This window comes from Anguilla rostrata, chromosome 2 (genome assembly GCF_018555375.3).
Source record: "Anguilla rostrata isolate EN2019 chromosome 2, ASM1855537v3, whole genome shotgun sequence".
NCBI lineage: Eukaryota > Metazoa > Chordata > Actinopteri > Anguilliformes > Anguillidae > Anguilla > Anguilla rostrata.
This window is the reverse complement of record NC_057934.1, coordinates 40,529,187-40,542,038: the sequence shown is the minus strand read 5'-3', so window position 1 is coordinate 40,542,038 and position 12,852 is coordinate 40,529,187. Positions and strand designations below refer to the sequence as shown.

Sequence of the window (12,852 nt, the reverse complement as noted above, 5' to 3'; positions counted from 1 at the left end):
TGTGTTGTTATTTTAAATATAACCTGTTCAATACTTTTTTCACCTGAAGGTTAGCTGATACAGACATCAGACTGACTGTTCTTTAAATACCAAGAAACACATCTACAGCATGACAAACCCTTATTCACAAAACCTCAACGAATGACATACGAGAATATAATGGGTATTTATGCCATACGCACGAAGAAAAGGCGGGAACCTCAGGTAAGTGATTTATAAACGCGTTGGTGCATCATTTTGAGTTTTGGTTTGCATGTATGTTCCAACACACCAAGGCTGTAAATTCATTTTCACAAACAAGTCAATAAAGGTGAAGAGATGAAGTAGAGGCGCAGGAACAGGCTGGAACAGAAGGACAAATGGCGTTTTAGGCACTGAAAGGGCAGCAGACAGGTAACTACATGGCCGTTTTTTAAAACTATATATATATATATATATATATATATATATATAGTGTGCTGCATTTTCTGGAAAATTATTTGTTTTAGGAATACAATGGGTTGCTTTATGTTTACTTTAGGACTTGGAAAAGTAAAGGATGGAGAAAATCTATATTGTATAAAAGAACAAGGACATTTCAGATTATCACATGATTCAATATTGTATTAACCTACTATATTTAACAATAAAAGTTTGTGGAACAAAATGAACAACTATATATATATATATATATAAAATTCAAACTTAAAGAGGAATATATTTCATTAAATAAATCTGAGTAAGGGGTATGGGTTACTTTCACATCCTTTATGGACATATTAGTAGACAATTCAGTATGTTCATCAATTTCTCTCTCCTTGGTTGCAGTGTTTGATCAGCTGTAACAGGACACAGGAAGAATAAGATGTTGGCAACACTGAAGTATTTGGGATTTCTTCTGATCCTCTCTTGCTGTTCATCAGAAGAGCCACGTATCCTAAAATTTGTTGTGGCTGTATGTTTTCTGCCTACCATATCTTACTGCGCTGAATTATAAACTGCTGTGCTGTGACTGTGCGTGTGAATGTGTGGATGGTGTTCATCTGCTGTTTATGGTATTTTACTTTCAGGGTGTTTTGTAACACTATGTTCATTTTAAGAGCGCAGCATGTGTCAGTTTTGTGTGCCATATGTTACGTGTGTGTGTGTGTGTGTGTGTGTGCATGCACAACATGGTGTATATTTCTGCACTGGATATACATGCTTGCTGTACTATGTTATTGACATTTTACCTGTCTTGTGATGTGACTGTAGGTATTTCGGCACGGCGATCGGTCCCCCATAGAGTCTTTTCCTAACGATCCTCACAAAGAAGAAGTGTGGGCTCAAGGCTTTGGACAACTGACAGAGGTACAGTACTGCATGTGTTTACTGTACTAGGGGCTCTTACTTTTCACTTGCCCTTTTCTTCTGCTGACCTTAATTTCAGTGCACTCAGGATCAAAGATCTGTGCAATGTCAGTTTTTTTTTTTGAAGCAATACAATCATACCCCACCACTGTACAATGGACCCTTTCACTGGAGCTTTGATTTTATATCACAAAATAATCAAGAACTGAAAAAGCAGTCTAAATGACAAATATGTCTGTCCATTAAGCATCTGGAGACGTATATTTGAAACTTATATTTATGCTGCCCTTGTGTGCATTGCATCTTTACTGTATTGGTACATATTAATGGGCTTAAAATGGAAGTTCATGTTTTATGGAAAGAGATGTCCTTTATGAAAAACAGCTGGGGTATGATATTTTGTGTTTATACGGAATATCTGGAATATATACATGTTTGCATTATGTTGATATTTATTTTTATTACTGCATCAAGTTTTAAATCAACCTTGTTATATCATTATTTCTGTCTTCAGTTGGGGATGAGACAGCAATATGAATTAGGAAGATTTCTGAAGAAACGCTATGAAAAATTCCTCAGTGCAGATTACAACTGCAAAGAGGTAATTTTGTTCTCTATGACTGAATTATTATGCAGTATATGTACATGTGACTACAATGATGTTCTGTGCAACTCTGTGTGTGTGTGTGTGTGTGTGTGTGTGTGTGTTTGTGTATACAATTGGTGAGCAATGAATGTAGGCTGCAGGACTTATGCCAGTTATACTGTAGGATGACACTGTTTCTTGGCTCTCTGTGTCCCACTAGGTGTCTATGGTGTAATTACACAGCTCAGATTCCCCCTACTGTTTCTGTCCTCTCCATTCTCACTCTCTGAAGAAACATGTAATTACTACCATAATTATAATTCTCTCCTTCCCACTGTTGCTGACGCTCTGTCTCTGTCTCCTTCTTCATTTGTCTGTGCAACCCTTCTGTCACTCATAAACCTCGACTGGTGGTTTCTCCTTCCCCCTCCCTCTCCCTTCTCCCTTTTCTCAGTTTTCACCTCATCCTTCCCCTTTCCCGCTCCCTTCACCTCATCACCTCATCCTTGCCCCCTCCCTTCCCAGTCTTACCCCCACACACAATTCTCCTTACTCAGCACTTTCCGCAATGACAACATGCACAATCTGCGCATTCACATAGAATCTGTCATTTACATCTTGACCAACAAAGTCCAGGTAATCAACCGCAAGCAGACAGGGAGTTACTGCATATGACAGGTGTGCTGTCTGCTTGAGAGGGGAGCCAGGTTCACTCATGTTCGGGCATGCAGAGCGAGACCTGACCTCTCCGTAACTGCTGTCTTTCTCCCCCCGCCCCCAAAGGTGTACGTGCGCAGCACCGACTACGATCGCACGCTTATGAGCGCTGAAGCCAATCTGGCGGGGCTGTTTCCCCCAAATGTGCGCCCGCCTCCCATCCAGCACCAACTGCTGTGGCGTCCGGTCCCAGTACACACTGTCCCCAGATTCCAGGACAAGGTGAGGGGATGGTGACACTGCTGCCACTGTAATTGCCACTGTCACATCGTGGCCGGCTGTCAGAATGTCCGATAAGCCCCAGTAGCATGATAACTGTGTTTCCTCTGGCAGGAGTGTCCCTGGTCATGCCTATACAGCAGTTTTGATTGAATTTAGAGGGTAGCGGAGATGGGAAAGGTGACTGCGCCTAGTGTTTTCATTGGAAATTGGCCCTTTGGCCATATTTTGGTTGCCTCCATATACTAATGTACTTCCCATGTTATCACGAGAATGACTAGTATCCACTTGTTTTTGCTGTACACAACAACAGCTTGAATTTGGCAATTAATCATTTGCCCTGGTATAAATGAGAAAGCAATGCTGCCCATGTGATACTGTACATAGTATCTCTTTGGGCATACCTCTTACTGCAGCACTTACTGTAAAGATTCAGCCCACTTAAAATAAGGCTTTCACCTCATGGTAATTGTGTCATTTTATAATATCTCCTTAACCCTTTTTTGACAGTTTTACTACACACCAGTACAGCGACATTATGTTTTAAGTTAGGTTTTTATTTTCTATTGCCACAGGCATAATATAGCCTATCTATCAGATGTAAAAAAATAAATAAATAAAAAAAATTGAGGGATTAATCTATATACTCAGGTATCAATGGGACTAAAGGGATTATTTTACTCATGGGAGAAACACTATTGCCATAAAATAAGCCATGAAACTAATTTTTTTCAAGTATAAAACATAAGAGTGAAATAAATGTTATTCTTATTTAATACCGCTTACAAATGTATACTATTATTTTGATTCTACCAGAAATGGTGAAGGAGGCCTTAATGTAGCCATATATTCATTATTTTTATGTGTTCTATATTTTCATTTGTCACGAGAAAGCAGGATTTTACTGATAATTCACTTTGAATATGTGCTAAGCATCATTTGGTTTTAATGTATGGTTGAGTTTTAAGTATTTGTTCAATCAGTTTTCTATCTAAAGGTTTTATATTGTCTGTCTTGCGTGAGCTCTAAAGTGTGAACCAGTGTAGTGCACTATTTAATTTGAAGTGTGTCCGCCAGGGAACACATTTCCTGCCCTTATGGGAATCATGTGTACTGCAATTCATGTGGACTTTGACAAATTTATTCAGAGCGATGTCTTTTTAAAAAATAATTAGCTTATTTTCCAATACATTGTGAAGTATTGCAATATATTTTTGGAGCTTCGTATTGTATTTTATTTCTATTACTAACATTATATTTCAGTTTTTATTATATTTATTTTATTTTATTTTATTTTATTTTATTTTATTTTATTTTATTTTATTTTAAGGGTACTAATGATATTTTGCAGTCAGTGTGATAACCAAACCACAGTTTCATGTGTGAACAAAAACGCATGATGTGAAATGACACTGTTTTTTAAACTTTCAGTTGCTGAAGACACCATTTAAACACTGCCCCAAATTCAGAGATTTGATGGCTGAGACCTTTCGCAGTGAAGACTACCAGAAAGTTCTCAAGACCTATAAGGTTAGAAAATGTACCTTAGTACAATATTCAGTATGATATTTACAAGAGAAATAAAGAACACTGCCATTAGACAGAATAGAGGCATTTATATATATAAAAAAGCATGGTACAAACTCTACCAGAGCTTCTTTAAATATTAAGTTAAAAGGGTAAAAACAACAACAGCAATAATAATAATAATAATAATAATATAAAGAAGAATTGCATGACCACATAATTTAAACATTAATATACATGCACATATTTTCTGTCTCTTTATGTGATTTGAAAGTCTTACTGTAGGTCCTTCATCAGCCTGTTGTTTTGTCAGTCTGTCTGAATCTGCATCTTGCATTGTTTCTCAAATCTCCCATGAATTCTTTCACTATTCATATATGAAAATTAAGCAAGGGATTAAATTAGTGACAAAATTAAATTGAACAGCCTTTAATTAAACAGGCTATCATGAATCACATTAAACCAGTGATTGAATTAGTGAGGCCTGTTCCAAGGTGGTTCTAATGAGTAGAGCTCATTCTCCCTCTGGTGGAGACATTGAAGAACTGCAGAATGTTTTGCTGACTACACTGCTACTAGCAACAGAACTCTAGCAATGGAACTCTTTTGTCTGCATGTCCTCTTTTGCCTTTTGTCACTGTTCCTCATTCTATTCTCATGCTCAGAGACCATTAAAATGTATGTTCTGCTACAATGGCACATTACTTCCTCTCTCAATGTTTAACCCATGTTCATGTTCTCTCTGTCATGCAACTCTCTATGGAAACTGCTCAGGGATTCATTCAAGAATTGTCAAACCACACTGGCTACCCAGTGGACAGACTGGCAGTGCGGAAAGTGTGGAGGGTCTATGACACCCTCTACTGTCAGGTACTGACGATAGGATTTACATGCACCTGACCCCCATTGATGAATGCTGAACAGTGCTAGCCTCTGTCATTTAAGTTTCAAGTTGTTGATACAAAACTGATATGGACACACTTTCTGGTTCTAGCTTTAACTGTGATAATAGTAATGCATCTACATACCATCATGGCACTTCTGTGATAATCACTATCATAAGTAATGCTAATATTTCAACACGTGATTTGTAAGAGTTGCATCAAGAGAAGAAAAAGTATTTAGCTAATTGCATTGCTATGACTAAAATAATCAATCATTTACATTTGTCAGTCTGAATTTCTATGACCATATTATAATCATTCTAATGTTTATGCTATGCTACAGATGTAATGGTAATCACAAAGATGGGAATGTCTGTTCTATTTCATAGAGAATTCACAACTTGACGATCCCATCCTGGGCAACCCAGGAAGTGTTTAATACTCTGGAGGAAATTGCATCCTTTGAGGTTATGTACAGCGTGTTCACTCACAAGCGCAAAGACAAGGCCAGATTGGCAGGAGGTAAGTACTCACAGTGGTGCTCAGGGACGAAAGACAGTGTGAAATGTGAACATGAATGCATTGTGTCATATTGCAAGGATGCACTGATATGGTCAACAACTGAGTTAATGGTGACCATGGCCAAAACATCAAGCAATCTCTTACACCATTGTTTTTTTTTTTTTTTTTTGCATCAAACATGAAAAGAATAAAAAAAATCGAGAGGAAATAGCCTGCCTAGTTTGTAGTAATTCATGATCCTCAACACTTTGTGTGCTTGAATATATTATGGAGGGACTAATTAGCACCCCCCTGGGTAGAACACATGGCTTATGCTCAATCTACCTTTAAAGGGACCAGTGAGACCAGGAGTGCAGCCGTTAAGGGTTAATACATAGACTAGCCGGCATACATCTCCCTGCTGGGACTGTGTTTACTTTGAGGGTGTGTGAATTACAGCTAATTAGTTTGCTCAGTAGGAGAATTCATCAGTGCATGGCTGATGGGTGTGTTAATAAGTCTCCAGTGTGTTGGTAAGTGTGTTAATGAGACTGATATGATTCTGTGGGCCCACTCATATGGGTTTGGGGCGTAGACAAAGAGGTAATTAACTATACCTTTGGTATAATTATTATTTGGGCTGTATTTTTATTTTATTTGCTGAGGCTGTTTCAGTCCATACATTAATTTTGATTCTGCTTAATGTAGGGTGAAAGAACCCAATATATGTTATTGTATTGTTGCTTGTATTATAACAGTATTTTATGGATTCACATAACAGCACAGTGTCAAGTTTCATTTGAACACTATATGTTCTGCTTTTCAAATATTATTTTGGAACATCACACTGAGATCTGCAACTATTTTTGTGATTAAATTTGTAAGCTGAAGGTGTAGAAAAACTTATGAAACATGACTTTCACTTCTGCTAGGCTAGAAAACACAACCTTGAGGAAAGGGTTGTCATAACAGCCCATTTCTCATTAATAATAGCATAGTAGACATTGTGCTGGCATGTACAATATGCTGGTTTGTCCTCTGGTACAAGCACGTAAGGCGTTGTGAACTTCTTTCACCTGAGTGACATTGTGCGCTAAGACTTACACCTTATTCAGTGACTCTTCAAGCTGAGGCCACAGAATTTTCCAAGATCCACCTAAAACAAACCAGCAACTGTAAGGGCACTATTAATATGGTTAGGGCAACTTTACTGTCTTCTAGCCCCAGTAGCTTCTAAGAAGTGGCTCCCATTTATACTGAAACCATTCAGTGAGTAAGAAAGTCTATATGAGCAGATTTTGTCTACTGTATGTCTTTCACCATGTGCGCAACATGCCTTTGTCTAATGATAACCCAAAAGGACACATGGATTTATGGCTTTTTGGTTTGCATGCTCACAAGTGAATTTGTCTAAAGTCAGACTCAAATTTTAAATTTACCTGCATTTCAGTTTTTCAATTTAAATATCGCAAGGAAATATATGCAACAACCACTTCTTCAAAGAGATTCGGACATAAGAGACAAAAAACTTTGACCTCAGTTCAGAGTGACCGCCTCTTGGTGCAGTGATGGGGCCAAAGCGGACTCCATCTATTTCAAGGTTATTTGGAAGTGAAGTACAGAAAAGTCTTGAAGCTATTGTACATAATCTAATCCTTAAATTAAGATCACTGCATACATTCCTAACAGTGTATGTGTGTTACAGTGTTCTAGTCACTTTTACATGGCTCTAGAGACTCACTGAATCAAAGAGTCTATTTTGGAAGCTTACCATCACTTTGGAAGCACAGAATCACTTTTCCACTCACACTGTTTTATAATTCACCTTTATCATTATTCCCTGTACGCGCTCATATTTTCACCAATTACAATATCAAAAAAATCTGAATGTTTCATGCTTTAGGTTAATTCCAGACCCTTTAAGTATAAACCAAGCCTCAGTGAGAGTGCAAAACATTTTGAATACTGATTCCACTTGTATTTTGTCTTCATTTTTGACATTCACAAGACTTCAGCCTCAGCTGCCGTACAATGCATTCACTGAGCTAAATTGTTACCTTCATCAAAGAGCTCATTAATACATTATATTCATCATAGGGGTGTTGCTGAATGCCATCCTGGGGAACTTCACAAGTGCTGTGCAGAAGGAGAGTCCACTCAAACTGATCATGTACTCAGCCGTGAGTTACACTTCAATGCTACTACAAATGTCAATGGCTTTAAGGTAGCTAGCATCTGTAGCTCAGCGCCAATACAACTGAGACACTTCCAAGAGCAGTGCAATGTCCTGACAGTGCCTATTGCCTTGCTGTGTATCCATGACCATCACTCTCTATCTCTCTCTCTCTCTCTCACTCACTCACTCACTCACTCTGTCTTGCATGGAGAGAGTTTTTTTGAGTGAGCAGTAGGATGAGAGTGCGATTGTGAGTTTCTCTCTAAATTTTCTGTGTTTTGTCATTGTAATGTTATCCAGTAGTTCTGCAACCTGTTCCTGTAGGTCAACTAGCTCACATGGGTTAGCATGACCCCACATGCGGGCTCATAAACCTCTTTCACACACACACACACACACACATATATATATATATATTATATATGTGTGTGTATATATAAACTTGTAAATATTCCCGCAATTGTCTGTGTCAGTGTCATGTGTCAATCGGAGTCAATTTTCAAAAGAAACCCCCCCCCCCCAATTTCTTCAGTTTGCCTGGTCAGAACCTAGTAAGATTTACAGAAATCTTCTGCCACAGCACTAGTGTACACAAAAGCGGCAACATTCCCAGATAAATCTTACATAAGACCGTTCGTTTCTGGCACAGTTTATTTTAATGACACTTGACTGAATCTGCCTTCTCAACTATTTTTTCACAAATATGAGACATTGCACACAGAAGATATTGGAACTGCATTGTGTGATTTTGTGAGGGAATTTTGAACATTTATTTTAAGAACAGAAAAAAAAGTATTGAGTCCTTGTTTGACATGGCTTTGTCTATTGTAAGAACACCATTACAAACTTGCATAACTGCCTCACAAACTGCTTGTATGCTAGGGGATACTTCCCCTGGTAAACATCTGTGCTCTACCAGTTTAATGTTGCTTCTTTACCCAATGTAGCAAGCTGGCTACCGACACCAGTACAGTTTAAGTATTTTATAATTTAGCTGTTTTTATTATTTTACAATTTCTAAAATATATATTAAAGAGAAGCAGTTAGTTCTGAGAAGACATGCTCTAGACCCACCAATCTCATTATATTACAGTCCCCTCCAAAAGTAGTGGAACAGCAAGGCCAATTCCTTTGTTTTTGCAATACACTGAATACATTTGGGGTTGAGATAAAAAGATGAACATGAGACAAGAGTTCAGAATTTCAACTTTTATTTCCTGGTATTTGTATTGTATGATATTTGTATTATATTATTTCCTGGTATTTATCTATAACCTAGATGTGTTAAACTACTTAAAACATAGCACCTTTGGTATCAGACCACCCAATATTTAGGTGAGCAAAAGTATTGGAACAGAGAGTATTTAAGTAACTGAAAGCAAATAACACTTAATATTTGGTAGCATATCTCTTGCTTGCAATAACTGCATCAAGCCTGCGACCCATTGACATCACCAAACTGTTGCATTCTTCTTTTGTGATGCTTTTCCAGGCTTTTACTGCAGCCTCTTTCAGTTGTTGTTTGTTTCGGGGGTGAAATGCATGCTCAATTGGGTTAAGGTCTGGTGATTGACTTGGCCAGTCTAAAACCTTCCACTTTTTCTCCCGAATGAAATCCTTTGTTGTGTTGGCAGTGTGTTTTGGGTCATTGTCTTGCTGCATGATGAAGTTCCTCCCAATTAGTTTGGATGCATTTCTCCGTAAGTTGGCAGACAGAATGTTTTTGTAGACTTCTGAATTCATCCTGCTGCTACCATCATGAGTTACATCATCAATAAAGATTAGTGAGCCCACTCCAGAAGCAGCCATGCAAGCCCAAGACACTTCCTCCACCGTGCTTCACAGATGAGCTTATATGTTTTGGATCATGAGCAGATCCCTTCTTTCTCCACACTTTGGCCTTTCCATCACTTTGGTAGAAGTTAATCTTGGTCTCATCAGTCCATAAAACTTTGTTCCAGAACTTTACTACTGATGAGTCTTCTTCGAACAGTTGATTGAGATACCTTCACCCCTGTCCTGTGGAGATTGTTTGTGATGTCACTGACTGATGTTTTGAGGGTTTTCTTCACAGCTTTCACAATGTTTCTGTCAGAAACTGCTGTTGTTTTCCTTGGTCGACCTGTCCGATATCTGTTGCTCAGTACGCCAACGGTCTCTTTCTTTTTCAGGACATTCCAAGTTGTCGTACAAGCTATCCCCAATGCTTGTGCAATGGCTCTGATCGATTTCCCCTCTTTTCTAAGCTTGCTTTTCTCCCAAAGACAGCTCTCTGGTCTTCATGTTAGTTTATCTTTTATAACACAAATGCAGTTTTCACAGGCAAAACCCAAGGCTAAAACCAAGAGTAGACATTCAGAACTATTTATTGTTTAACCAATCAATCTAACAGGACACATCTGGGCAACAAGAAACACCTGTCAGTCACATGTTCCAATACTTTTGCTCACCTAAAAATTGGGTTGTCTGATACAAAAGGTGATATGTTCTAAGTTGTTTAACAAATCTAGATAAAAATACCAGGAAATAAAATCTGAAATTCGGATCTGTCATCTCATGTACATCTTTTGACCTCAAACTCAATTGTCTTCAGTGTATAGCAAAAACAAAGGAATTGACCTTGCTGTTCCAATACTTTTGGAGGGGACTATATATCCCATATGGATGAAAGCTCCTAATGTCAGGCAAACTAGTCAGATCGGCTATCCTACTTGTGGGTAACTAGCGAGAGAGTCAGGCAGAAACACCCATGATCAAGGAGCTGGAAAAAAACAACAACCTGCTAGTTAGCAGCATGGGGAGCTGAACAGCTCTGTACTACTAAGCGGCTAGGGAGGGAGGCTATAAGCACTCACTCCTGACAGTGGTAGCCCAAGATGAGGTGGTATGGTAGAGTCCAACTCTGTTGGAAACCCAGAGTCTCATTGTAGCCTAGGAAGGTGTGACCTGCAGCTCCGGGTTGTAAGGCAACCAGCAACAAGCAAACAAACAATTGCTTTTCATGCTCTCTGACTAATGAGATGATAGTGATTGAGCCGGTAAATATGACCGTTGCGTTGCAGGAAGATAAAAAAGGGCAGTTTTTCGGATGAAAGGGTTACTTATGTTTTTGCCTATGTCATCCTAGGTCATGGATAGACTTTATTAGTATAAATTTCTGGAGCTAAGCTAGTGTGAGACGGAAGATATTCAGTATTAAGCACTGCCTTTTGGCAGTCAGGAAGGATGAAATAAAACTTGTGCCAGCTTGTGTGCAATGCTCCAACCCCCCTCCTCCTCTCCCTCTCTCTCTCTCTCTCTCTCTCTCTCTCCCCAGCATGACTCCACGCTTATCACTCTCCAGGCCGCCCTAGATGTATACAATGGCCGATTACCCCCTTACGCTTCCTGCCAACTCTTTGAGTTTTACCAGGAGAAAGACGGGTTTGTTTATGCATTCTGTGATGTTCTTCATAACAGCTGAGTACTTTAAATAAAAAGAAAATCACTAATTAACCTGAAAGTGATTAATAAATCTTCTGGGAACAAGAAATGACAAATCATTTCAGGCTAAAGGATATTTCATAATTACATTTAATTGGAACATGATTTCATCAATTTAATGTGGAAAAAAGAGTATTAACAAAGAATACATGGGAAAGAGTATACAGTGTGAAGGCACAGTGAAGTATGGTTGCATTTTTGTATGATGTGGTTTCAGGTCATATTCGGTTGGGTTATTTTACCGAAACGACTCAACCCATGACCCCTATCCTACCCCTGTGCCTGGCTGCACTGCCAACCCATGCCCTTTAACCGTCTTCATTGAGGCTGTGAAAGATGTCATCACACAGGACTGGGATGCAGAGTGTGGACTGAAACAGGCCGGGTCAGAATCCAGTAAGACGGATATTTTACTATGATGAACTTATGGTAACATGAATAGGAATTTATTACAACTCACATTTGAAATATTCATGATATAATTAATTTGGATATCATTTGGATACCATTTTATTCAATGCACCCTGACTAACCCAGTGGTATTTGTTCTCTCTCAGGTGTGGTTACAGCTCTTGCAGTGGCAGTGGCTGTCCTAGGTGTGGCACTGTTGGGAAGTATAGTAGCCTTTATTTACAGGAGAGGGAACTACCATGCAGTGGACAAATAGCCTCACAGAAACACTTTTTATGTGGCTGCAATGTTGTCGTGAAAATACTGCTGTGATTTTATAACACTGTGAGAAGGCTGTGCTAGCTTGGTAAAGCGAATGAAGTGGACAGTCCACAATAACTGAGATGGGAGAGAATGAAGCAGGACGGGAGAGGGATATTATTATGCAGCAGTAAAAAGCATAAATCTGAGTCTATGCAACCACACAACTGTGATTTCTGGGTGTACCTGTAATGCCTATGTTTTAATCTGCCTGGCTGTGGTAACACAGAAACATTACTTGATATGAATCTACCTGGTTTTCTTTGAATATTTAACTGACTACAGAATTCAACTAATTTGTTATAATTTTTTTCTAATAGGGTAATTTACATGGCCAGATTCCAAATTTAAGTGGTAGATAAATTAGATTTGAATCTTTTTTTGTTTAATATGAATATGCATACATTTTGTTTTTAATCAATTTTTTGGAATGAATTATGCTGTCTTTGTTCATATACAGTAACCTGCTCATATAACTGCTCATTTGAGCAATGACCTTTGTGATGTAATTGTGAAAAATCTATTGTAGTTTTTGGATAAGTAACATCAATAACCACAAGACCTCATCAAGCTAATTTATTCTCAAATTAAAAATGGATAAATCTTAAAATTTTCTTTGTTTAAAGATGACTGTGACGCCTTTAGTAATGTATACTTATTGCATATTTCCTTTGAATTCATGAATGTGTTTCAAAGTAGAAACAACATTAAAATTTTAA

At 38.3% G+C, this 12,852-nt stretch overlaps 1 protein-coding gene across 1 annotated transcript; it reads left to right on the top strand.

The window, feature by feature from the left end:
* The first annotated feature begins 814 nt into the window (after positions 1 to 814).
* On the top strand, positions 815 to 12,852 carry LOC135248029 (testicular acid phosphatase homolog). The gene is made up of 11 exons (XM_064322136.1): positions 815 to 934; positions 1,234 to 1,329; positions 1,844 to 1,930; positions 2,699 to 2,854; positions 4,283 to 4,381; positions 5,153 to 5,248; positions 5,652 to 5,784; positions 7,861 to 7,943; positions 11,256 to 11,362; positions 11,640 to 11,818; positions 11,980 to 12,852. Exons 1-11 carry the CDS (start codon positions 845 to 847, stop codon positions 12,087 to 12,089), a joined length of 1,236 nt encoding a protein of 411 aa, XP_064178206.1. The 5' UTR covers positions 815 to 844; the 3' UTR covers positions 12,090 to 12,852.